The sequence below is a fragment of the Siniperca chuatsi genome, linkage group LG9 (assembly GCF_020085105.1).
Source record: "Siniperca chuatsi isolate FFG_IHB_CAS linkage group LG9, ASM2008510v1, whole genome shotgun sequence".
NCBI classification, from domain to species: Eukaryota; Metazoa; Chordata; class Actinopteri; order Centrarchiformes; family Sinipercidae; genus Siniperca; species Siniperca chuatsi.
In genome coordinates, this window is record NC_058050.1 from 8,860,336 (window position 1) to 8,881,782 (window position 21,447).

The following is a 21,447-nucleotide window of genomic DNA, read 5'->3' on the forward strand; positions in this document are numbered from 1 at the left end:
AGCTCTCCACTTCTCCCCCCATTCCAAAAATGACTTTTCGTTTGCAAACCTCCAGGGTCATTAACTTTAGAGATGGCATTGGGGAGGGACAGGATGGCCTGTGCAAGTCGTCAAATGAATTACGAGGCTTTTGACAATAGAGAAATGCCTGTCTATATCTTTAAAATCAGAAGGTCGCCCACTGCCCACCCCTGAGCCCTGCCACTGCACCCCAGCGTAAGAGTCTCGTTGCTGGGGGGAATGAAAGGAAAGCTTGAGGAGGAACAGTGGCTTGTCTGTGCTTGGGTCACACAGTCAGATTGGGGTCCCGGAACTGCGCACATAGTGTTTTGACCCCTGGGCTCTCCTCAACGTCCTCCACCCCCTCCGCTTATGGACACTGGGCCTGAGGGTCCCGATACACGCACGCTCTCTCAGTAGCGTGACGCAGTAGCAGAGGGCCGGGGGGGTGGGAGAAAGGCGTAAGGCAGGAGGGAAGGAGCGTTGGCCGAGGACGTCAATCACTCTTTTACTGGTTAAATGAATGGTCAACACTGAAATGCCACTGATCGACCTTGCCGGGTCTTGTGCGTGCTTTTCTGGTGTACAGTGAACTCCACACATGCGTGTATATGCTGTATATATTCACTACATGTGTATACATATAGTCTTACACATATTTGTATATTTAAAAACAACATCATCAACATTTCTACTGCAATTAGGAACCTGTTAGCTCTATACTGAGTTTTAAATGAGAGCAACCAGTCCCAGTGGACACCCACCATCACTCTTTCCCTGTTTTGGCCGATCCTGTGGTGATGGCTCACCTTTGCTCTGGTCAGCAGTGTTTGGGCCAAAGCCTCTGGTCCCTCTCCTCCAGCCCCTCCACCTCTCACTGTGCCTGGTGACATTTCTGCCTGGCTCCCTCTCTCCCCTCTTCCCCTCCACTGGCTCCCGGGAGAGGCTGATAGATGGGCTCTGTTTATGAAGCTGCCACCACCACAGTGATCAATCAAACCTGGGTCACTGTGATCTGCTGCTGGGTGCCAGGTCTTCAGTCTATTTCACACTACAGACTGGAGGAACCCATAGTTTGTTAATACTCACTACATGCACATACATGGCCACATAGAGGTTCGTGGAGAGAGACAGCACTATAAAGAACTAGAAAAGGATACATTTTGTGAAGAAATTTTTAATGTGCTTGCCTCACCTGAAATATGGTGCTTCAGTACATTTCAGAGAGTCTAGAAGTCTTGACTCAACCAACTTTAATTTTCAGGACAGGGACTTTTCAAGGACCGACGGCAGAAGGATCAACAGAAAAGGTGGCCTTAGTGGCAGTTAAACCAGGGATCTTCTTACAATGAGGCATCGAAGCTAATCCCTGCTCCGCCATGGCACCCAAGCAAACTGATCAGCCCATGCACACACTTTCCTAAGAAGTCTAATTAGCCAAAGACCATACACCTGTGTTAGCTGGTGTGAAACCACAAAGATGTGAGGAAGACATGGAAAGTGACAGCCCTCATAGGCCTTTATCATGGAAGCCATTTTGACATGCCGCAGTAGGAAAAGCACAGGTGTAATTAATAAAATAAATGAATTCCATTTAGCTTACTGGAAAAGAGCAGCGCAGGAACAGAGCCATCATTATTAGTAACACCCTTTCTTACTATGACAAAATATTGGGATACCTGATGACCTGTGACAAATCTAAGGCAGCATAACATCAACAACATAACTCACTGAATGAGAATAAACTGTAGAAACTGATGAATCTGTTCAATAGTTACATGTGTCTCTCAATGGAGCCTTTTAACAGGTATTTTATGCATAAGCACAGCTGCAGCTAATAAAATTAATGGGTTATTTTGATTAAAGTAAGCTAATGAGGAAGCATTGACAATAGTATTATTATTATCAATGCTTGCTAACTGACACCTAAATCATACTTAATTTTATTAGCTGCAGCTGTCTACGCTGCTGTGATGTGAAATAGGTCTGTTGGAGATAAATGCTGCATCCTAAGTCAAGAGCCACAAAAAAGGTGTGTCTTTCAGAGGCTCAGAAGAATAGCAGAACCCGTGCCTCCACCACAGAAGATGGTCCAGCTTCTCAGACTTCAAAACTAATAGCATATTTGTGGGCTCCTCGTCACATGCCAAGTCAGAAATTTCCAAGTTTATCACCAGAAACTTACCCTCAAATGACCGACAAACTTGTAAATACGTTAAGTTCCATGGTATCTGAGTTTACAGGATAAGTTACTTAAACAAAAGATAGACGCCTGGCAATCAGTGCACAATGTTACCAGTATATATATATATATCCGTGTAACTAAAATTTTCTCACCCTGTGATTAACAACATATCATGGCTACTAACAAACAGTGGAGTTTATGTCTGGCTTCAATTATTTACACATTTGATGAATGCAACTGACTTGCTTGTAATGAGCAGTTGGATACTGAGGGATGCCAAAGTTGTGCCCTTCAACTTCTGTCAGAACCATGCATTTCTTAGCCGTTTTTGGGAGAAGCCTTTGAAACGGAAAATCCAAGTCTATTATGTATTATGAAATGCGAATGAAGGGCTCAGCTCCTCAGTTAAGAACCTACTCAACTAAAAGAACTCACACACAGACAGAAAACATCACAACCACAATTACACTCTGAAGTCTAAATGCTGGGTCATACTAGTGACTTCCAGCTTAGTCTACTCTCTATGCCTGTTCCAGTGTCTTCAGCCACCAACAGACCCCAAAATAGTGTGATAAAGAACACTAATGCCACCTACTGGTATGAGAACAAAATACAATCTATTGCCACAATTCAGACAGCTCAGCTGACCAGAGGACATACATCCTCCTCAAATTCAGCCAGAGGCCTCTTTCACTTATCATGCCATTGTCTCTTACTATTTACTTTTTTTTTTAAAGTCTCTCCATTGGCAATAAACTCAGAAAAAAAAAAAACTTTCAAATCAATCCCATAGTGTCCCAAAAAGAGGTCAACCATAAGTTATATGCAAGTCAAGAAATCACATAAATGTGTTATCCTGTTTATTTGAAAGAAACTAAAAGTATTTGATAAATATGTACAAAACAGCACAGTTGCTTGATGTCTGTGGTCTATGGCGTGATCTGAAGTCCATTATTTCACCAGTATCTCACTGGCAGAGTTGGTGATTTCTTTTCAGCATGATGGTTACTCCCCTCTCAGCGTTTCCTCTTGGCCTCAAACTTGTAGATAGCTGCAGCATTGGGTGTCTCCTTTTTTACCTTCACTTTCTTGTTCTTATCCTGATGCACAGAATAAAAAAAAAAAAAGATCTTAATGTTTATTTGACATTCATTCATTTGAAAATGAAACCAAAATGCTTATTGTAAATAAGGACCCCTCCTTCTCCTCACCTGTAGGTCCTTGCGGGTCTGAATCTTCTGGCTGATTACAAACATTTTCTTTTCTCTGTCAATCCTCTGGGAAAGGATCTTATACTGGTGCTTCCTCTGCCTGGCCAACTTCTACAGTTAGAGCGAGGAGAAACATGAACCATCAGTGGGTTTAAATGCAGTTTAAACTGAAACTTTAAGTCACCACAATATGAACAAAGCCCTTTTTTTCCCAATTCAGATATACGTATGTCAGTACATTACCAAGGCTCAGGATGGTCATACAACAAATGAGGCTGATCTACATACATTACAAACACAGACCTTCATACTGTGAGGCTCTACAGCTCCCTGGATGCTCTTAGTCTCCAGAGTTTGCAGAGTTGGTCTGTTGTACACTCTGTCCACCAGCTCAGGAGCTGTGTTGAGGTGGTTTGCCAGGTCAAATGATTGCACTGACGAGACACAGTAAAACTTTCATTAAAACTTTTCAACTTCTCAGGTAACCTAAGAACTATTAAAGCCTACAAAGACAATGATGTCTGTTCACATCAATTGACACAATTATATTTACCTTCTTTCTTGGAATCCACAAAAAATGTATGATTGTTTTTTTGTTTGCTGTCTGCATCCAGAAGATGGAGCTCTCCTTTCAGCCTCTCAATTTTCTGAAAGCAAATGATAAACACACAAAGATTATAAGGGGCGACAACAGAAGCCATTTGGGGAGGATTCATTTTACAGTGGGAGTTTACCCAGTTACTCAAGATAGTCCACAGACCTTGTTGCAAGCAGAGAGAGAGAAAATACTTCCTACATGAAATGCTCTCAACAAATCTGTGGATAATCTTGAGTAACCGGGTCATGATTTCTGGAAAGAGACAATACTGTTGAGTTTTTCAAATGTATTTTTTTTTTTGGTGCATTGAGACCACATATCTCTACGGCCGATATCTCCAAAACTTGGCAACTCACACCAAAACAATCTAGATGGATAAATAACACTACAAGTAAGAAAAAAATATTATTTTGGGGTTAACTGTCCCTTTAAGTAGAGGTTTTTAAATAAAATAACTGGAGCTTATTATATGATAAACTTGTAAATTCACTGCCATTTGAATAAGCACAGGTTGTGCTACTGATCAGGGCTCAAAAAAGAACTGACTTTTGCACCAACAATCTTTTTAGCGCCATAAATATTTTGTAGCTAATTATCCAGCTGTCAGAGTGCATAATCAAGTCCATTTTTGTTGTGTTCTTTTATTTCAAATTTAAAAAGATGTCTTAAGTTAAGTTTGGCACAAGAGGTTCTCAATGCACGATCTATTACAGGAAACAAACTTACCTTAGCCTCTGCAACCCTTTTCATCTCCACATATTTTATATCCTGCGTCCTCATCACTTTCTTCTGCTCCTCTGTCACCTCCACCTCCTCCTTGGCTGTTTTTACTACATGAACTCCATCCTGTCAACATGCCACAAAATAAGCAACACATATGAAATGCTTCGGCCACAGAGATCAGATGACAGGATTTAGGTGGGCTAAACAACTGCATTTTCTCTGTTCATCTGATTTTTGGATTAAGATGCTCGTATTGTGGCTCTGCTGATGAAGATAATCTTACCTTCAGCTGAGAGCTGATCATGTTGAAGTAAAACTCATCTGGGTTCTTCTCCAGAGCTTTCTTTCGCAGAGCAGAAAGAGTGTTTTGTTTCTTGTGGTAATCACTATAAAACAAAAAAACGGCAAAGTAAGCTCATTACAAGACCCATTCCTCAACCACGTTTAACATTAAAAGTTTTATGATTTTGGATCCAAAGCCTGGAAATACAAAACATGTCTCTTAAACTTGATTCTGCTCACTCTGCACGGAGTTTGTAGTCTTTCTTCTTCTCCAGCAATCCCAAATGTTTCCTGAAACCAGGCTGGTCGAACAAAATGATATAGTTAATACAAGATATGCACATTCAATATTAGTATTTATTACTTTGTGTGTCACGGGAACATAACATCACATTTATTAGCTTAGTGATAATATGTAGACATCTCAAAAGTGTTACTGTACAGGGGCACTTCATAACAGGACAGCAGGCTAGCAAGCGAGCCAGCAAAACACTGAAATGCTCACCTGAGATCTTTCATGGTGGTTTTTCTGTCGGGATTTCAACGCTTTCCTGAAAGAAGACATTCTGAAAAATGTCCTCGAGCGCAATAAAGCAAAGTAATAGTAAGCACGTATATGTAACGTTAAGGCTTTTCTAAAATGTAAAGATAATGAAACCTCCCTGCTGCTTCAGGTCTAGTGCTTTCCTGGTAGCTGAACACGTGGGTTCCTGCCTGGTGCAGAGCGTGTTGTTTTTCATTTCCGTTCCGCAGATTCGCAACTCAGCTCACACTGAAAACATCACAGGAGTTATGAATCATGAGCATGGAGGAAAATTTACTAACATTTAAAAACACATTTAATTACCATTTGTTATTTGATAAGAAACAGAAATAGCATTAATTATTTTCTCGATATAATAAAGTGTGTCAAGCTACGTGTTGTAGAAACGCGTAACAAACAGTAGGTGGTGCTGTTGCACACATTTTAAAAGTGTTACGTAATAGGAGTAGCACCCACATTTCCTGCTGTCTGTGCCTATGATTGTGGAATCATAGTAGAAGTATTTTGCAGTTGTCAGATCCAAGTACTGTACTTACATACAGTATTAAAGTATTTGTACTTGAGTGTTTCCATTTGATGCTACTTTATACTCACACCATGAAAAGCTGAACTCCACAACATTGTCTGCATGACCACTATGGTTACTAGTTACTTTACACTTTAAGATTTTACAAACAAAACATATGATCAGTTTATAAAATATGAACCATTTTTATAGATTTAACAAGTCCACAGTATATAAAGTAGTTAAATGTGTTCCATCTTCACAAGCTACAACATTAAAATCATATTTATCCATTACTGTCATATATAGTTGTACTACATTCACAGGGGCCGTTCTGCTGCATAATGATACTTTAAGGACATTTTTGCTGATAATACTTCTAAACTTCTACTTTCAATGCAGGACTTTTTCTTGTAACTTTACATGGAGTATTTTTATATTGTTGTATGCTACTTTTATTATGTGAATTAATCATATAAATGATGAATGAATGGATGGAAATACAATAACATTTGAACAACTTAATCACCCAATTTCCTTACTAATGTTTCTTATCTAATAACCTCATGTCATTTAATTTCAAAGCCCTGTAATATTTCATTTGGCTTTAAATAATCAAGACCACTAACATTGCATCATAGGGCTTACTGGCAAAGGGAAATGGGTTTAATCATATTTATCCATGTAGAAGACCAATGCAATTGGTATCTGCCATTTTCAAGTTGTATACAAGCCAGGCTTGGCACAGGATCCACTTAGAACAAGTGAGGGTCATCACAGTGCTGCCTACTTAATTTGTGCTGGCTTCACTGTTCATACACCAAATTATTTTGGTCATTATAATGAGGGCTTGCATTTGCCAGAGCGCACAGTTAACACTAATTGGTAACAAGTTTGTTTTTCCAATGGACATTTATTGCATGTTTCCGTTGGGGTTCCAGACCCCTGTTTTGATTTATGTCCAGACCAATAGACCTAAAAGAGATTACATATAAACTCAGTTATATTTCTTAAAACATTCACACACACTCATACAGGAAATAAACTGCAACCAAGTCGTTTGAACTCAAAAATGTTGTTGTTTGTATCCTAGGTAGAACTAACAGACTATGATTTTAGCTCTCATGCAAAGAAAATAGATACATATTTAAAAGGCGTCTGTGCAGTTTTTCTCTCTCCATTTTGAGAGGAAAAAAGTGCTATAGGAACTTGAAAGACAAGGGCTCATCAGCTCTTCTCTAGGGGAAAAGGCTATCCACTTCCTGACATGATATTTTGGGTAGAGGGTAGACAAAGACAAAGCCGCAACGGCACCAGTCCCCTAATCTCACCCAGACTCCCAACTCTTGTGAGAAGAAGCCAGTAGGACAGAGAGTGGTATTCCACTAAACAGCCATTTTCCCCCGATGGCAGCTCACTATCCCCCCACCAACCGCAAGGAATTTGTTTTATATGTGTGAGATTTGCACAGCATGCAGAATGTTTTGCGGGTGATTAGACCTATGAATGGGATCAGTGTTTCCACATTATGTCACAGGCTTGTTTATCAGTCTGATGGCTAATGACCCCGATTCCTGTGAAGGTTTCTGCCCAAGGCCCGACTGATCCACTCACCCACTAACGTGTTTAACTAGGCAAACACAGAAGGCAGCCAGGATTTACTGGTTAAATGTCTGCGTTCTGACTTACTTGGCTCCTTGCTGTTTAATTCATGGGAGTATTTATCATTACAAGTGAAATGCCTGGTGAGCCATGGCAGGGGTAAATACTACTTTGGAAATCAGGGGCTTGTAACAAGCTGATGCAAGAGATGGAGGACAAGAGGCTGTGGGTTTGCTCAGGGTCAGTAATGGAGGAATGCCCTTCTGGGACAGATGCAGATCCATTTGGTTTTCTAATATGACCCTGTAAAAATAACACTGCTGACATATTGTAAGACTGCTGCACTTGGGCTGAGCTCAGGGCTTTGGTATGTCTCCCCTGACCATGGTTGGTCCTCATCTGCAGCAAGGCCAGCCCAGTTGAAAAATGCATGAGCCAGAAGTTCCTCCTGTGTGATTATTTATTGCATCTCCTTAAATTCACACAAGGCAGAAAAACAACATCAGGCAGATTCAAAAGTAAGCCTGTTAAATGAATTGTTGTTGGCAGTGGTGGAATGTAAGTACAATTACTTAAAGGTACTGTGTGGAGTTTTTTACATGTATTAATCACTTTTTATTGCCAATGTATGAACAGACTGTAAATTAACTTCTCGGTTACAGCTTGTGGACTGATTTCTATGTAAAGGACTCTGGATGTTTTTTCTGCAAAAATCCAAAGGATATGACGTTTATTTATGCGTGCTCTTGAGTGCCTTGTCTCTCTTCAGTTCCCCTACAGCAAAATCAAAATATACTTCAAATTAATTTTTCCAAATTTTTATTGACCTCGATACCGTGGCTCCAACCCTGATTACTACTTCGCAGACTCCAGCTCCAAATGATGTCACCAGAGCAAGATGGCAGCTCTCGTATCCAGGATATTTTGACTTCATTTTTGTACAGTGGGAGGAAGTGGAGAAGCGTCATCCATCTATATATACAGTCTATGGTATTAGGTTGAAAAAATGATAGACGCCACCAGAGCGGGGTATTTCTGGGGGCTGGGCCTCACTGATTACTGTACAAAAACACAACTTTATAACTTTATTAATTGATTTTATTGAAATTAGATCAGAACCAAAGCCGGGCAAGCGGGCAGCAGAACAGGGCTCAGTAGACTCCCAGTGAAGACAGCTGGACCAGGACAGAACACAGCCTCCAAGACCGACAGAGGCCAGTTTGACAACGAGGACTACACTACCTGGCCTCCGTCGGTCTCGGGGGTTGTGTTCAGTCCCGGTTCGGCCCAGGTTGCACACTCGTGTAGTTCCCCGAAGAGTGTTTTACCCTCTAAACCTCTCAGATACTTTAATGTATTTATTAACTGTTTCAGTCCCAAGCAGATAAAAATATCCAATATTTCAGAAAAAGCAAAAAAAAATTTCACCACTAGTCATCTTATTTATAATGTGACCCTTTGGCCTTTGGAGGAGACCCTTGGGGAACCACTGAACTAAACACCCGAGCTGTATATAAAGTAGTTAAAACTAACTCCACCATGACCAACTACAACAGTAAAATGCTAATTATGTATTAATGCATCAATAACAATTAACAATCTCATAATGTAAAATATAATAATGAAACACTTATAGGGGCCATTTTTATGTGGAACAAGTACTTTTGATACTTACTTTTTTCTTTTACTTAAGTAAAAAATTTTAATGCAGAACTTTTACTTGTAATAGAGTATTTTTTTCATTGTGGTATTGCTACTTTTACTTAAGTAAAGGATCTGAATACTTCTTCCACCATTGGTTATTGGACATTCCCAGCCTTAGCGCCCAATATTCCCCTCTACTTCTCGATGCCCCAGTCATACAGTAGGTGCACTTCTGGGTGGGATTCTCACCATAGTCCCTTAACCACAAACTCTTGTAAAACAAAAATTGTATACAATTAAGTGCCAATACGGTACTTATTTTCCCTGCTTGAGTTTATATTGTAGTATGACCTGTAGACAATCACAGCGATGAAGTGGCGAGAAATGGATGGGTTTCGGATGAGGCAAAGTATACTTCAAGTCAGTTAATGGTTTGTTTTGAGCTTATCTTTAAAAAGCATATGATTCCACATGTCCCTCTGTATCATCCTCATATGCTAAGGCTACAAATTGTAAATGCATTTTCTGTATTCACACTCCCTTTGATAATTTGATGTTTTGTGCATCACACCACTTTATAAAATAATGTTTTGTTAGATAATAGCAGCATGCCATAATTTCCACTCACCATCATGTATGTGGTGACAACAGACACATACCATTACAAGTCATACCTACATATTACTTAAGTGGGACTTTTAACAATATAACTGCCTCATTAGTCTGCTGCTCAGGGCCATGATGCTCATTAGAGTTGATTTCACTCAGGTGTTCCAAAACCACACATCGAATTGAAATTTAATTTAGCAGAGCATGACAGTCACCTGAGACGTTATCATCACCATTCATACACTGCTTCAAAGGGTAAAGTATGTTTTAAATTGTATTGTATTCTTCACCTGGGGTAGAAAATATCTCAAATAAAGTTACATTTGATTAGCTTTTCTATACAAAATTTTACAGTTTCCATTTTGACACTTTGAACGGATTACTCCTCTATTAACCTCTTAACTTGTTTTTCAAACTAAAACAGAGAGATATTTTATGTTCTAGGGTAAAAGAGCTAGTGAGGGACAGTGAGGGAGGCCATTTCTGCCATGATGAATTGACAGGCATCTATCCTCTAATTTGTTGCACACAGTCTGACAGGACCACGCCTCAGAGTGTAAAATTAGAATTTATAATTAGGGGGTTGTGAGGAATACAGGGGTCAGACCAGTACGGAGCAAACCCTTTCAGTTGTCACAGGACCATGAAGGACAAGAGTCACTTCACGCAACGATTGGCCAGGTGTACAGAGGTGAGAAAGTAGGCAGAGTTTGAGTTTCTCTCGTAAGCTCTCTTTTAAATTCTTTACACAGCTATTTCTGACACATTTCATGTGTTCATTTGTGGCCGTCCTGAATACCTATAAACACTTTTTTGCCTGTTTGGACAACACATCATAGGAGCTAGTTTGTTCGAGCATAAACCAGCCTTATGTGTATTTAGAACAATAGTCAAATTGGTCATGTAGATGTTTCTTTACGCCTCCATGAACACAGTTATATGTGAAACATCAACATTCTTGTAATTTCACACAATATATTTCCTCTGAGTGACTACAGTCATGGTATCAGCCTACAAATTCTCATATCGCTCAATTAGTCCAGTGTCATTCTGCTTGAGTTACAGCAACAACACCAACGACGGAACGGGTAGGGTGACTGGTTACTGCTGGATACTGGCAACCACTCAGAATCCTTAATGTTATGAGAAGCAGTGGAACAATGTTATCTATCATACAGGGTGGTGCTTCTGCCAACAATACTGTTTTAATAGGGTGGGCACACACTGATTAACAGCAATGACTCAAATGATCAGATGCAAGACTCCTTACATATATGACAAAACGGCCTCCGGCTGCATCCAGGATAAACGTCACTCCCACTTGTTGAGTCATGACAAAAATGAAACATCAGGACTGGAGAAAGGACCCACACACTCTTTACCCTGTATGGTAATGTCATGCAATGATGAGCATACAAAGGAAAGTAAACAAAGGTCATTTAAGAGCAAAGTACATGCAGAATACAGAGAGATACAAGTGATATGGAAGTTTGAACGCTGATATGTCTTGTTTTATACCGAAGCTGTTTGCTGCCGTTCAATTTCACCAATTTAATGCTTAGATAAGCATATGTATTTAATGTTTCCCCTAGAATATTTATCTTGTCGGAAACAACATTTAGACTGAAGAACATTAAAACTTTCCATTAGAACCCAGGAGTGACAACAACTAGGGAAAAACAAACTGACCTATTCTTTACAAAATATGTAACCCTGACCCTTGTGCTGATCCTTCAACTTAATCTGATTCTGATCAACCATGAAAGATTGGTAAACACCTGATTTTGAGGAAAAGATCATTATCAGACCAAAATCAATAATGTATAAAAAAGATGACATTTTGGTTTGTAAATCTAATTTGTTTGCAAATAGACATAGACATTGCAATGTATCTGCAAACTCAGGTGTTTACATCACTAAAAATGTCAAACTTTTTAGTTCTTCATTGTCTTTGTTGTAGATGGTTGATTTATTGATTAATTGATTGGCTAATTGATTGACAAACTTGATTAAAAAGAAGCTCAAAATTACCTAGTGGTCAACACTCCCTTATTCAGAAACCTTTATGAAAAGCATACGTGTCCCAATCCACCAATACTCACCAATAAAACATAATTCTATCAGAACAGACTGGAAATATACTTCACCAGAGCACAGAGGCAGAGGGCCCTGCTGGGAGCTCCCATTATACCCTCCACTGCCTGGACTTCTCTCTGGTACCGTTTGAAGTCGCTGGAGAGAGGGAGGAGGAATGGTTTTTGGGGGGGGCGGGATCTTGTGACTCACCAGCAACTTCCTCAGTAGTAGGACACTAGCCGGTAAACTGCATCACATTCCGCCGCAGAGGTTTGACTACTGTCAGAAGAAACACAAAACGTTTTACAGCTGACGCTCCTGAGTCGCCGGAGTAGCGACCTGAAAACTGATCCCAGTCCTGATCTGACCGATTACCTGCTGACAGAAAGAGGGAGGCGGGATACCACTGCTGTTACAGAAGTTGCCTTCAGACTTCAGACATTACTCCTGGTAGGACTCCACTTTTTTTTTATACCTATCTAAACTTTTGTACGTTTTCATTGTTCACCTCTTCGACCTCAGTGAGGCTTCACAAAACAATGAAAACCCTTCTGACGACCAATATTAGAAAATGACTTAGAAAAGTGTTTTATTTGATGGGAAAATAAATTGGTGTATCCCAAATGTCATTTAAAGCATCACAGCGATTGTGGCTGAGGTTTTCAAATGAAAATGAATGACAAAAAGAATCACTGAAGCCAGTTAACTTCAAACTTTGGGATTACTAGCAATAGTATAACTATTTGAATTTATAATTAATGGAAATAACAGTATTTGGGGGGGGGGGGAGTTGTTTCCTCAGGCCAAAGTTGTCCAAAATCAACAGTTTAAAAACAATTAAAAAACTTGAGGCTTAATTATTATTTTTATTATTATTAGTCGTAGTAGTAGTAGTAGTAGTAGTAGCAGCAGCCTAGTACGAGTAATTGCACAGTAATTATGATCTATAAACGTATAATTTAACACCATAAGATCATATTTACTCTATACTTAGTATGTAGTAGTAGTAATAGTAGCAAAAATCTGAGCGTGTATAGATTAAATCAGGCGTGGGCTTGACATTATGACAAGCCTTAATTCTTCACACCTTAGGCAAACACGCTGCCTGGGGAGAAGCCAGCAAAGTAAAGCTAACAAAAGAGGAACCACTTCCTGTGACAAGAGAGGGTGTCTGGACATTTTCTGCTTTTCTGCTTTCCTTACATGCATTTTCTCTATTCTGTCACTCTAATCACAGTCTCACACCTGCACCTATGTCTCTCTGTAATATAATGTACACACACACAAGTAAGTTGAAAACAAATAAACAACATCCAGTCAGTGGAGGACCAGACTGTACTGGATTGTGTGACTTATTGAGCTGTGTAGAGGAAGGATTTAGGAACAACTGTTGTGTCACAGAAGCTCCCAGCTGAGCGGTGTGTGTGAAGGCCTCAGAGAGCAAAGTCCCTCAGGCTAAACTTGTCTTTTCTTCAGCAGCAGGAAGCGGGATATTGCAGTGTGTGTCTGGGAAGGGTGTGTCTGTGCTGCAGCTTCTAGGTTTGTTTTGGACATCATCACATCACAGCGCATAGTAGTAGTGTCATCCTCATGACGATTGCTTGGTGCTTCACCTGTTGCGTCAAATGGGTGCAGTGTACACAGTGGGAATGAAAAGTATTACCTGATCTTACATGTTTTCTTGGGAATGTATCACCTTTCAATACTTTTGTTGAGGCTCAAAGAATAGAGATAGTTTACAGTTCACTAAAAGGCTGTCCTGTTTTGTCTTGGTTCAAGTTGGAAGAACTTTTAATGTCATGACATCTGACTTGGCACTCAGACACACAAATAAAATATGTCAGAAACAGAAAGTATTTATTTAACTATTTTTAAGCATATGATACCTATTTGCTAGGTGTGCTGACAATATATTAAAATTCAAGGTTTGAGAAATTGAAGAAAATCCCATAATTTGAGTTTAAACTAAGTTCAGTCAGCCAGGAATGGCATTTAGTAATTTTCAGTCACCTTAATAGATGTGTAAAATACAGATATTCAGTCAGGTTTGAGTTACATAGGAGGTATGAATTGAAAATTTCTGTTTTTAAAAAGCCATTCTTTAAACCTGCAATAACTGTATTTTTGCCCCTTGGGGTCAATGGAAAGAAGCTGTGTACACAACATTGACATATCATAAACGTTTAAGTTGATATGGCGAACTTTTTAGCAAACATTTGCTTATTTATACATCCAGCAATTACAAAGCAACATTATCATTCATTTGGAGTCGTGTTTCTGGCCACCTGCTGAATGTAAGTCACTCCGTTTAGCTCTGTTTTTGGTCTCTACCAACTCCTGAGGGAAATATCTGGCTCTTTAGCTTCTAAATGCCAGTGCACAATACAGTGGATTTATCAGAGCTTTTATGCTGAAAACAGCTGCCTGCTGCTGTTGCTGGAAATGAGGTTGACGAGAGTGGTGAAACTGAACAAAAAAGTAAAGCTGCAGGCCGGAAAACCAAAGCAATGAGTTGAAAGATACTAAAATGCTCTGTAGATATGAGGGGAACTGCAGAGTTGGGTGATAATTCTCAGTGGGTTTGTCACTATGTTTGTTGTCACACGTTTAACATTACACATGCTGTAGTCACTTGATTCATTGGTAATATCAAAATATAGATTCAAGTAGGTGTATGTCATTGCCATTACTAAAGTTGTGGCTTGAATAATGCAGATTTGAAGTTGAAGGCTACAAATTCTCAAATCAGAACAGCAGAATTTGATCCCGCACCTCTCTTTAATGTCTGTTACTACAGAATGACACCTTGGATGAATTTTGTCTCTTAGGCGTCATGCTATGCTTTCACCACTGACAGGTTATTTTTACAAAAACTGTTTGTCATAGTAACAAGCATAAATCATCCCCTAGCAGCCAAAAGCCATTCATTCTGTCCCATTTAGCATCTGGGAAGTTTGCTTTGACAGAACCCACGTATTGTTTGCTTTCTTCCTCTTCCTCTCTCCCGCTGTTTCATTGACCATGGTCACATTCTTCCGAGGTCTCAGTGTTTTCCAAAGGTTAGCCCCGCGTGGTGGTTGGACCCCAGCCAGCTCTGAACTGCAATGGGACAGCAACTAAATGACTTGGACTGGTTGTGGCTGGTTTTATGGGTTGGCATCGTTTGAAACCAGGCCAACGATAATGATGGAGAAACAGCGGTCAAGTGGTTGCAGGTGGTTAGGGAGCAGAATTTAGATTTGTGTTTAAGCAGTTCTCTTTTGACGTTCTGCAGCGGTCTGTCCCTCCATGGTGTTTCTGGAGGACACTGGATGCAGTTTGTACTGTTTCCATTACTTTCTGTCACATTCTGTGTAAGGCTGTGTTAAATCAGCAGGTTTTCATGCTGGGCTCCAAACTGCTGGTCATATCTGATGAATTGTACTTCAGACTGTAATGCTTCTTCTGCTTGTTTCAAACACATTTGGTAAAGGCATCTTTGTCAAATTCTAAAAGATATGGGGGTGTCTCTCTAATCATCAACGGCTTGTTCACTTTTTCACAATTCACAATTGTTCACAATTTTGACAATCTGAACATTCAAGCACAGCTATTAGGGTGCATACCTTGTTTTCAACCTCTTATTCATGTGGTTCCAACCAGAATTAAACAATGCAGCTTTTAGCTGTTCAGAATGATTAAAAAAACATCACATCTGTGTTACATGTGAGACCAAAAAAGGGAAATTGGAACTCTTTCTGCTTTGGTGTTAACAGAACCTGTCTGTCACACAACTCTCATGCACTTATATATGACTTCGGCTATATATTTTCTCATAGTTCAAATGTTCTTTGTAGTTTGTTGTATGTGTGTCTCCTCGTCTTTCCCCCTGGTAGTCAGCCCCCTCTTCATCAGGCTCTGGGGGCACATGGCCGCATGAGTGTCTGAATTCCCTGAAAGGGGGGAAGTGACCTCAGGTTTCCTGTGTGGGGATGGCCAGGTGCTGTGGTGTTATTGTGAGGGGCACAAGACTTCCTCCATGGATGCTTTGTTGGTAAACGTCTGAAACTTGATCCTTTGAGCCAGGGCCCCTGTGGGAGGTAAAATGCCCCCCTCACAATCCAGTCATCCTGCCTCGCTCTCTTTTCCTCTCTTCTTTCTCCCTCTCTGTACACTCTCTGCCACAGTGTCCCCTCCATGTGAGATTTTATGTAAAGAGAACATAAACTTTATATAGGCAGCTAAGGAGTGTAAAAGGTAACTGACTCTGTGCTAATGGGGTAATTACATTCTTCTAGGGATACAATTACATGTCTATACCTAGCACTTACCTGCTACTCTCAAAGGAAATACCAAATTGTAAGCACAGAATTGCAGATGCCTCACAACTACACACTTACTAGTTTAAAACAAACTAATTATATGTTATGAAAGAATGGGGCTATGCTTTGTCTCACTCCACCTTTCACTTGGTCTACTCTATTTTGCCTGCTCTGTCTGTTATGTTTATTACACATTGAATTAATAGTACCCCCTGTGCTTTATCATTGTTTCCTTTGCATTGTATCACACGAAACAGATGTTGCTGGAGTGCAGGAATCCTGTCGATTCACTGCTGCATCATCACATTCTGTCATATTATGAACTTGTACTGGGGAAACATATGAGTCAGCCGTGACTGTTTCCCTGCACCCTCGCCCCAAGGTAGGAGGGCATGGTCATGCTCCAACAGAAGTGTACAAATTCACAGGATTTGAAATTAATGCTATGATGCAAAACGTGCGACGGTTACCAGCTAACCTGCCTCGGTTTGCTCATGGGAACAGGATCCCAGATAAACCTGTCTGTTCCCTCACCTCTGCTGTGAGTGGATAGACTCTTTGCCAAAAAGTGTGCAAATCTATCTAGAATTGCTTAATGTTACCCAATACATTGGCACCCATAAAAGATGTTATCCTGGGAAAACTGAACATTTCTACGCAGGGAATAAAGATTAGATTAGATTCAACTTTATTGTCATTACACATGTACAAGTACAAGGCAACGAAATGCAGTTTAGGGCTAACCAGAAGTGCAATAAGCAAGTGCAGGATATAAAGTGTGTGCATAAATGCAGGATAGAGCAGTATTATGAAAATATCCTCTCCTCGAATAAATGTTGCAAAAGTACATAAACGAGCATGACAGCTGGATATTTTCTGTCAGCAAAATGGCCTTCAAAACCAACTAAGCAAGTCACATCAAGCAACAGGTAGATGGGAGGATTGAGAGGGAAGCACAAATTTAAAGTCTGTGGACTCCTTGCAGTGGTTTTTATACAACTGGTAATGTGATGTGTATTATGAATTTGTATAACTAATGGTCATGTTGGGCTGTGGCTAATGGCTAAATCATAGGATAACCTATGGTTAATGGAGGCACTTGAGAAGGATGTTGGGTGAGGAGAATTTCTCCAGTATAATAGGATATTATTTCACCCTAATAGATCTCTGCTAGAAGAGATGACAAAGTAAAGAGGAAAGGCTTAAACTTTATACCGTAACACCACACACTTCATATCTGTTACAAGAGAGTGATCTTCTTCTGGATAATATTGTTATTGAGGGAATTGCTGGTTCGCTGAACTACAATTACCATGGCCTCTCTCAGAAGTGGATCACTATTGAATTGCTTTATGCGATTTTATATTACTTATTGTAGACTCAGTAAAGAATTTAATACCAAATCTTTGATGCTGACTGACACCCTAACCCACCATGGTATCTTTGAATTGGGACTGGAACTCAAAAATTAGGTATAGAGTGAGCAAGCCTACAATAATCTAGCAGCAACCATCCAGCTACATAGAAGTGACAGAGTGGTTTTATTTCTATGGGAGTAGCAATGTCGTCATCATTCCAATGGGATGTTCTTGCACACTGGCTTAATTGGGCAATAATCTGAGACCATATGGCATGCACTCCTTAACCATGCAGGGATACACGGCAGGCCTCAAACAAAGCAAAAATGCCTGAGGCTCAAAATGTCACCTTTCAAAACAACCCTGAAACAGTTGGCCGTTAAAGTATTTCTCCACAACAACATGCTAGCAGGACTCTGTTCTCATAACAGATGTCTTGGAGAGGTAATTTAGCCTTGGCACTGTATATATGCATTGTTTGTTCCACCATTCCACTACCGTATCCCCATGTTCACCCCGTGCTGCTGTGGTAGTTGTGTCTTTATATGGCTAGTAACTTCACTTTGCCACAATGCCAACTGCGTTAGTGTTGATTGCTTCCCAAACACTTAATAGGGTTGGCTCCAACATCTGCAAAGAATGATCCCAGACAGTGACATCATGGCAGAGGAAGTGCAGTCATGAGAGTGTGGGTGTATGGCAAGGTGTCTGTGTTTAGTATGTGCACATTTATATATAAATGTGCGCGAATGTTCTCTGTGTTGCACAACTGTCTTCCAGGGATGAACCACAAGGGCCTGACTTGTTGGACAGTATGAAAAGCTGTTACTTGTTCAGATTGGATGTGTATTATCTTGTCACTGATAAATATAAGAGTGTTTATTTGGAGTGCAGCTGTGAGCAAGAGCCTTTCCCCCCGCTGAAAGTAAACACTTTTAAAATGCTTGCTCTGCATGATGAAACTAGCGAGCGATCAAGAATGTGACTCCTTATCCAGAATGTCTTACCACCATCTCTCTCATCATTGTTCTTTTTCTCTATGTCTTTACTAGTATTTACAGGCACATGCACACACACACACACACACACACACACACTTTATCTCACCCTCTCACGTTCATCTCTATGGCTCTGTTGGAGAGACAATAGTCTCTACAGAGGAGACAGGCTGAGACAAGCCAGACTTGCTACATACACTGAGGTGTGGATTTATGTCAGTCACAGAAAGAAAAGTGCACTTGCCCCCTGCTGTCAAAGTTGCATTGAATAGGAAGAGGAAGCGGGAAGAATGTTTCTTGGCCTCCTTTGCTTCCCTGTGTTCTCTCACCTTCATGGGATACTGACCGGCCCTCGTACGGTGCCTTAGAGAAGCCATAAATGGCAGAAAGTGTCCTTGGTGTGGCTATAAAAGGACGTCAGCTCCTCGATGAGAAGATGACAGTGATTTACGACAGAGACAAGTAACAGAGACCTAAGGAGGGATTTCTTGGCTTCAACAGTTGAAGTTAAGAGAGGGAATGAAAGGACGAGATGGAGAGAGGAGTGGCCCAAGCACACTATTATTGCCTATGGGCGCATCTGTCAACGGGCTGTCACAGAAAAGCGTAATCGAAGACAAATGCAAGTCCCTACTGTGTATAGTTTACTCTGTGTGTACCACCTCTCAATCTTGGAAAAGTTTCTATTAGTGTGCAGAAACTATTTACCCTTATCACAACAAATGTACACAAGAGAAAGAACATGTTGTGACTCTCCCAATACATTCAACCTCAGTTCTCATTCACCTTATGTAATTAAAGCTCTTGAAAGTGGTGCAGTGAGATCATTACAGTGAAGTACTGCTTTGTTTGACAGCGTGTTCACAACCAGCAGATCATATTGAGCTCAGGATGTTTGTAGTAATCGGACATAACTCAGTCCAGAGGGAGATCAGACACACAATTACCAAATGATCCACAGACCTCCAGTACCAGAGAATACTGTTGCTGTTGTTGTTTAGCTTTGACCATCATTTAGTATAATCATCTGGTGTTGGTAGACCCTTGAAGATACAAAAGCTATTGGGGCTGTAGCCAGACCAAATCTTTTTTAACCAAGCTCCAAAAGTCCTCACATGCAGCACTGAGCGTGGAGGTCATCCTCGAGAAAATTCTTGCATTTTAAATTCTATCCCCTGCATTTTTACGATATATTTCTCCTATGAAATGATATGATATGCATCTTAAATATATGAAGCAAAAGATATGTTATAAGATATGAGTATATGATCTTATAATCCATGTATTTCCCAAAAATTACATATAGAAACCTCTATTCTGTGGAATTTGAAAAGGTTGTAAGTTAGCACAAATTCAGAAACAAATAAAGAATTTAAGTTAATTAATTGAAATATATTTTAAAAATATATTCAGTGCTTTTAGCTACATACAGTATGTAAGAAATTCAGTTTTGTGATGCTTCCATTCTCTGGTGCAGCTGTCACCACAGTTCACAGAGATTACAAAAACACATATGCATAATCATAAATATACTTGTATATAAAAACTAAAAACCATAACCTTCTGTCTCTCTTCCACAGCTAGAAAAAAAAGGATAGATGGGTACACACAAGAGCATTTGCTGCTGCACATGTGGTACAGAAATACATATACAGATGGTACAGTGAAGTAAAAGAACAGTGACTTGGTGTGCTTTTTTGGCAATTAAATTTTATTTGATGGGGGAAAATTACAGATGTCTGGACTTCATTGTCATCAATGGTAGCTTCAGCTTTAATAAATATGTTTTTGTGTCTATGGAAAAGTCTTTTATCCTGCCATTCAAAACCTTTTATCCTCCAGAACATCACTAAAGAAACAACAGACGCTCTACACTTAATAAAGTCGTCAGTCAGGTGTGTATTTCACTTCTTGAAGTTAACGATAGTATGGTATATATTGTCTTCTCTGAGCATTAAGAGTTCCTGTATAGTTATTTGCAGTTATGCCTAGAAATTAAGCCATCTCTGTGATGTTGGAGAATTATGTGACAGATACAGACCCCCATTACAACTGGCAGCTTGATGTAGTGTATATGTCTTGGGCATTCAGCCAAACCACCTACAGAGATGGCGCTTGACCGCATTAGCAGCAGCAAAGTGCAAATGTAACACATCTCTGCCACCAATCTACATATAGGCGCTATATAAATGGACATAAGCTGTTACATGCTGACCCAACGAGAAGCGCAAGCAGTTCAAACAGGCGGCAGGCTGCTCAGGCATTAAGATACAATAAAAAAAGATTTTCAGATAGGCCAGATGAACGCTCAAATTTTAATATAAGAAGAGGTGATATTTGTTATCTCACGAGGGAAAGAGAATTCAGAGTTTGTTACATTTTCATGCCAAACATGAATTAAAACCAGCTCAGAGCTAGGATGCAAGAAGCTCGTTAACACCAGGTGTAAATATGGTCATAGATTTTCCCACCTCAGTGAACACTGCTCAAAACTGTACATTCTGTTCACTCCAATCCTCTAAAGAGTCTGGCAAACATCACTAAGTTGTTTTCTTCTTTACTTTTCCTAAGGTCCACCATACGTTTGCAATTCTGTCAGTGCTTTAATGGGCCTAAACATTCAGCTTCAAACAGAACCACATCCAATGTTGGCAATGGAAATTAGATCAATGGGTAAAATGGGGGCCAGACGGTGAGCAAAGCACAGCAGAGGGCCAATGACACAAGCACCATGACTTCACTGTGGAAGTATTCAACCCCCCTTAAAAAAACCCATCCCTCATCCCATCGCACACTTTCTCAACAGTGGTG

At 40.1% G+C, this 21,447-nt stretch overlaps 2 protein-coding genes across 2 annotated transcripts in view; one reads left to right on the top strand and one right to left on the bottom strand.

The window, feature by feature from the left end:
- Window positions 1-3,032: 3,032 nt before the first annotated feature.
- On the bottom strand, window positions 3,033-5,723 carry utp11 (UTP11 small subunit processome component). Its single transcript, XM_044208432.1, has 8 exons — window positions 5,505-5,723; window positions 5,240-5,301; window positions 5,001-5,103; window positions 4,721-4,840; window positions 3,950-4,043; window positions 3,700-3,830; window positions 3,397-3,507; window positions 3,033-3,285 (listed from the first exon to the last, which is right to left on the bottom strand). The coding sequence occupies exons 1-8, from the start codon at window positions 5,562-5,564 to the stop codon at window positions 3,202-3,204; spliced, it is 765 nt and encodes a 254-aa protein (XP_044064367.1). The 5' UTR covers window positions 5,565-5,723; the 3' UTR covers window positions 3,033-3,201.
- Window positions 5,724-12,199: 6,476 nt separating this feature from the next.
- fhl3a (four and a half LIM domains 3a) overlaps window positions 12,200-21,447 on the top strand; it is a 30,571-nt gene continuing 21,323 nt past the window's right edge. The window contains exon 1 of the mRNA XM_044208431.1: window positions 12,200-12,429. The gene's annotated coding sequence lies outside the window, so the exon portion shown is untranslated. The remainder of the gene's footprint in view (window positions 12,430-21,447) is intronic.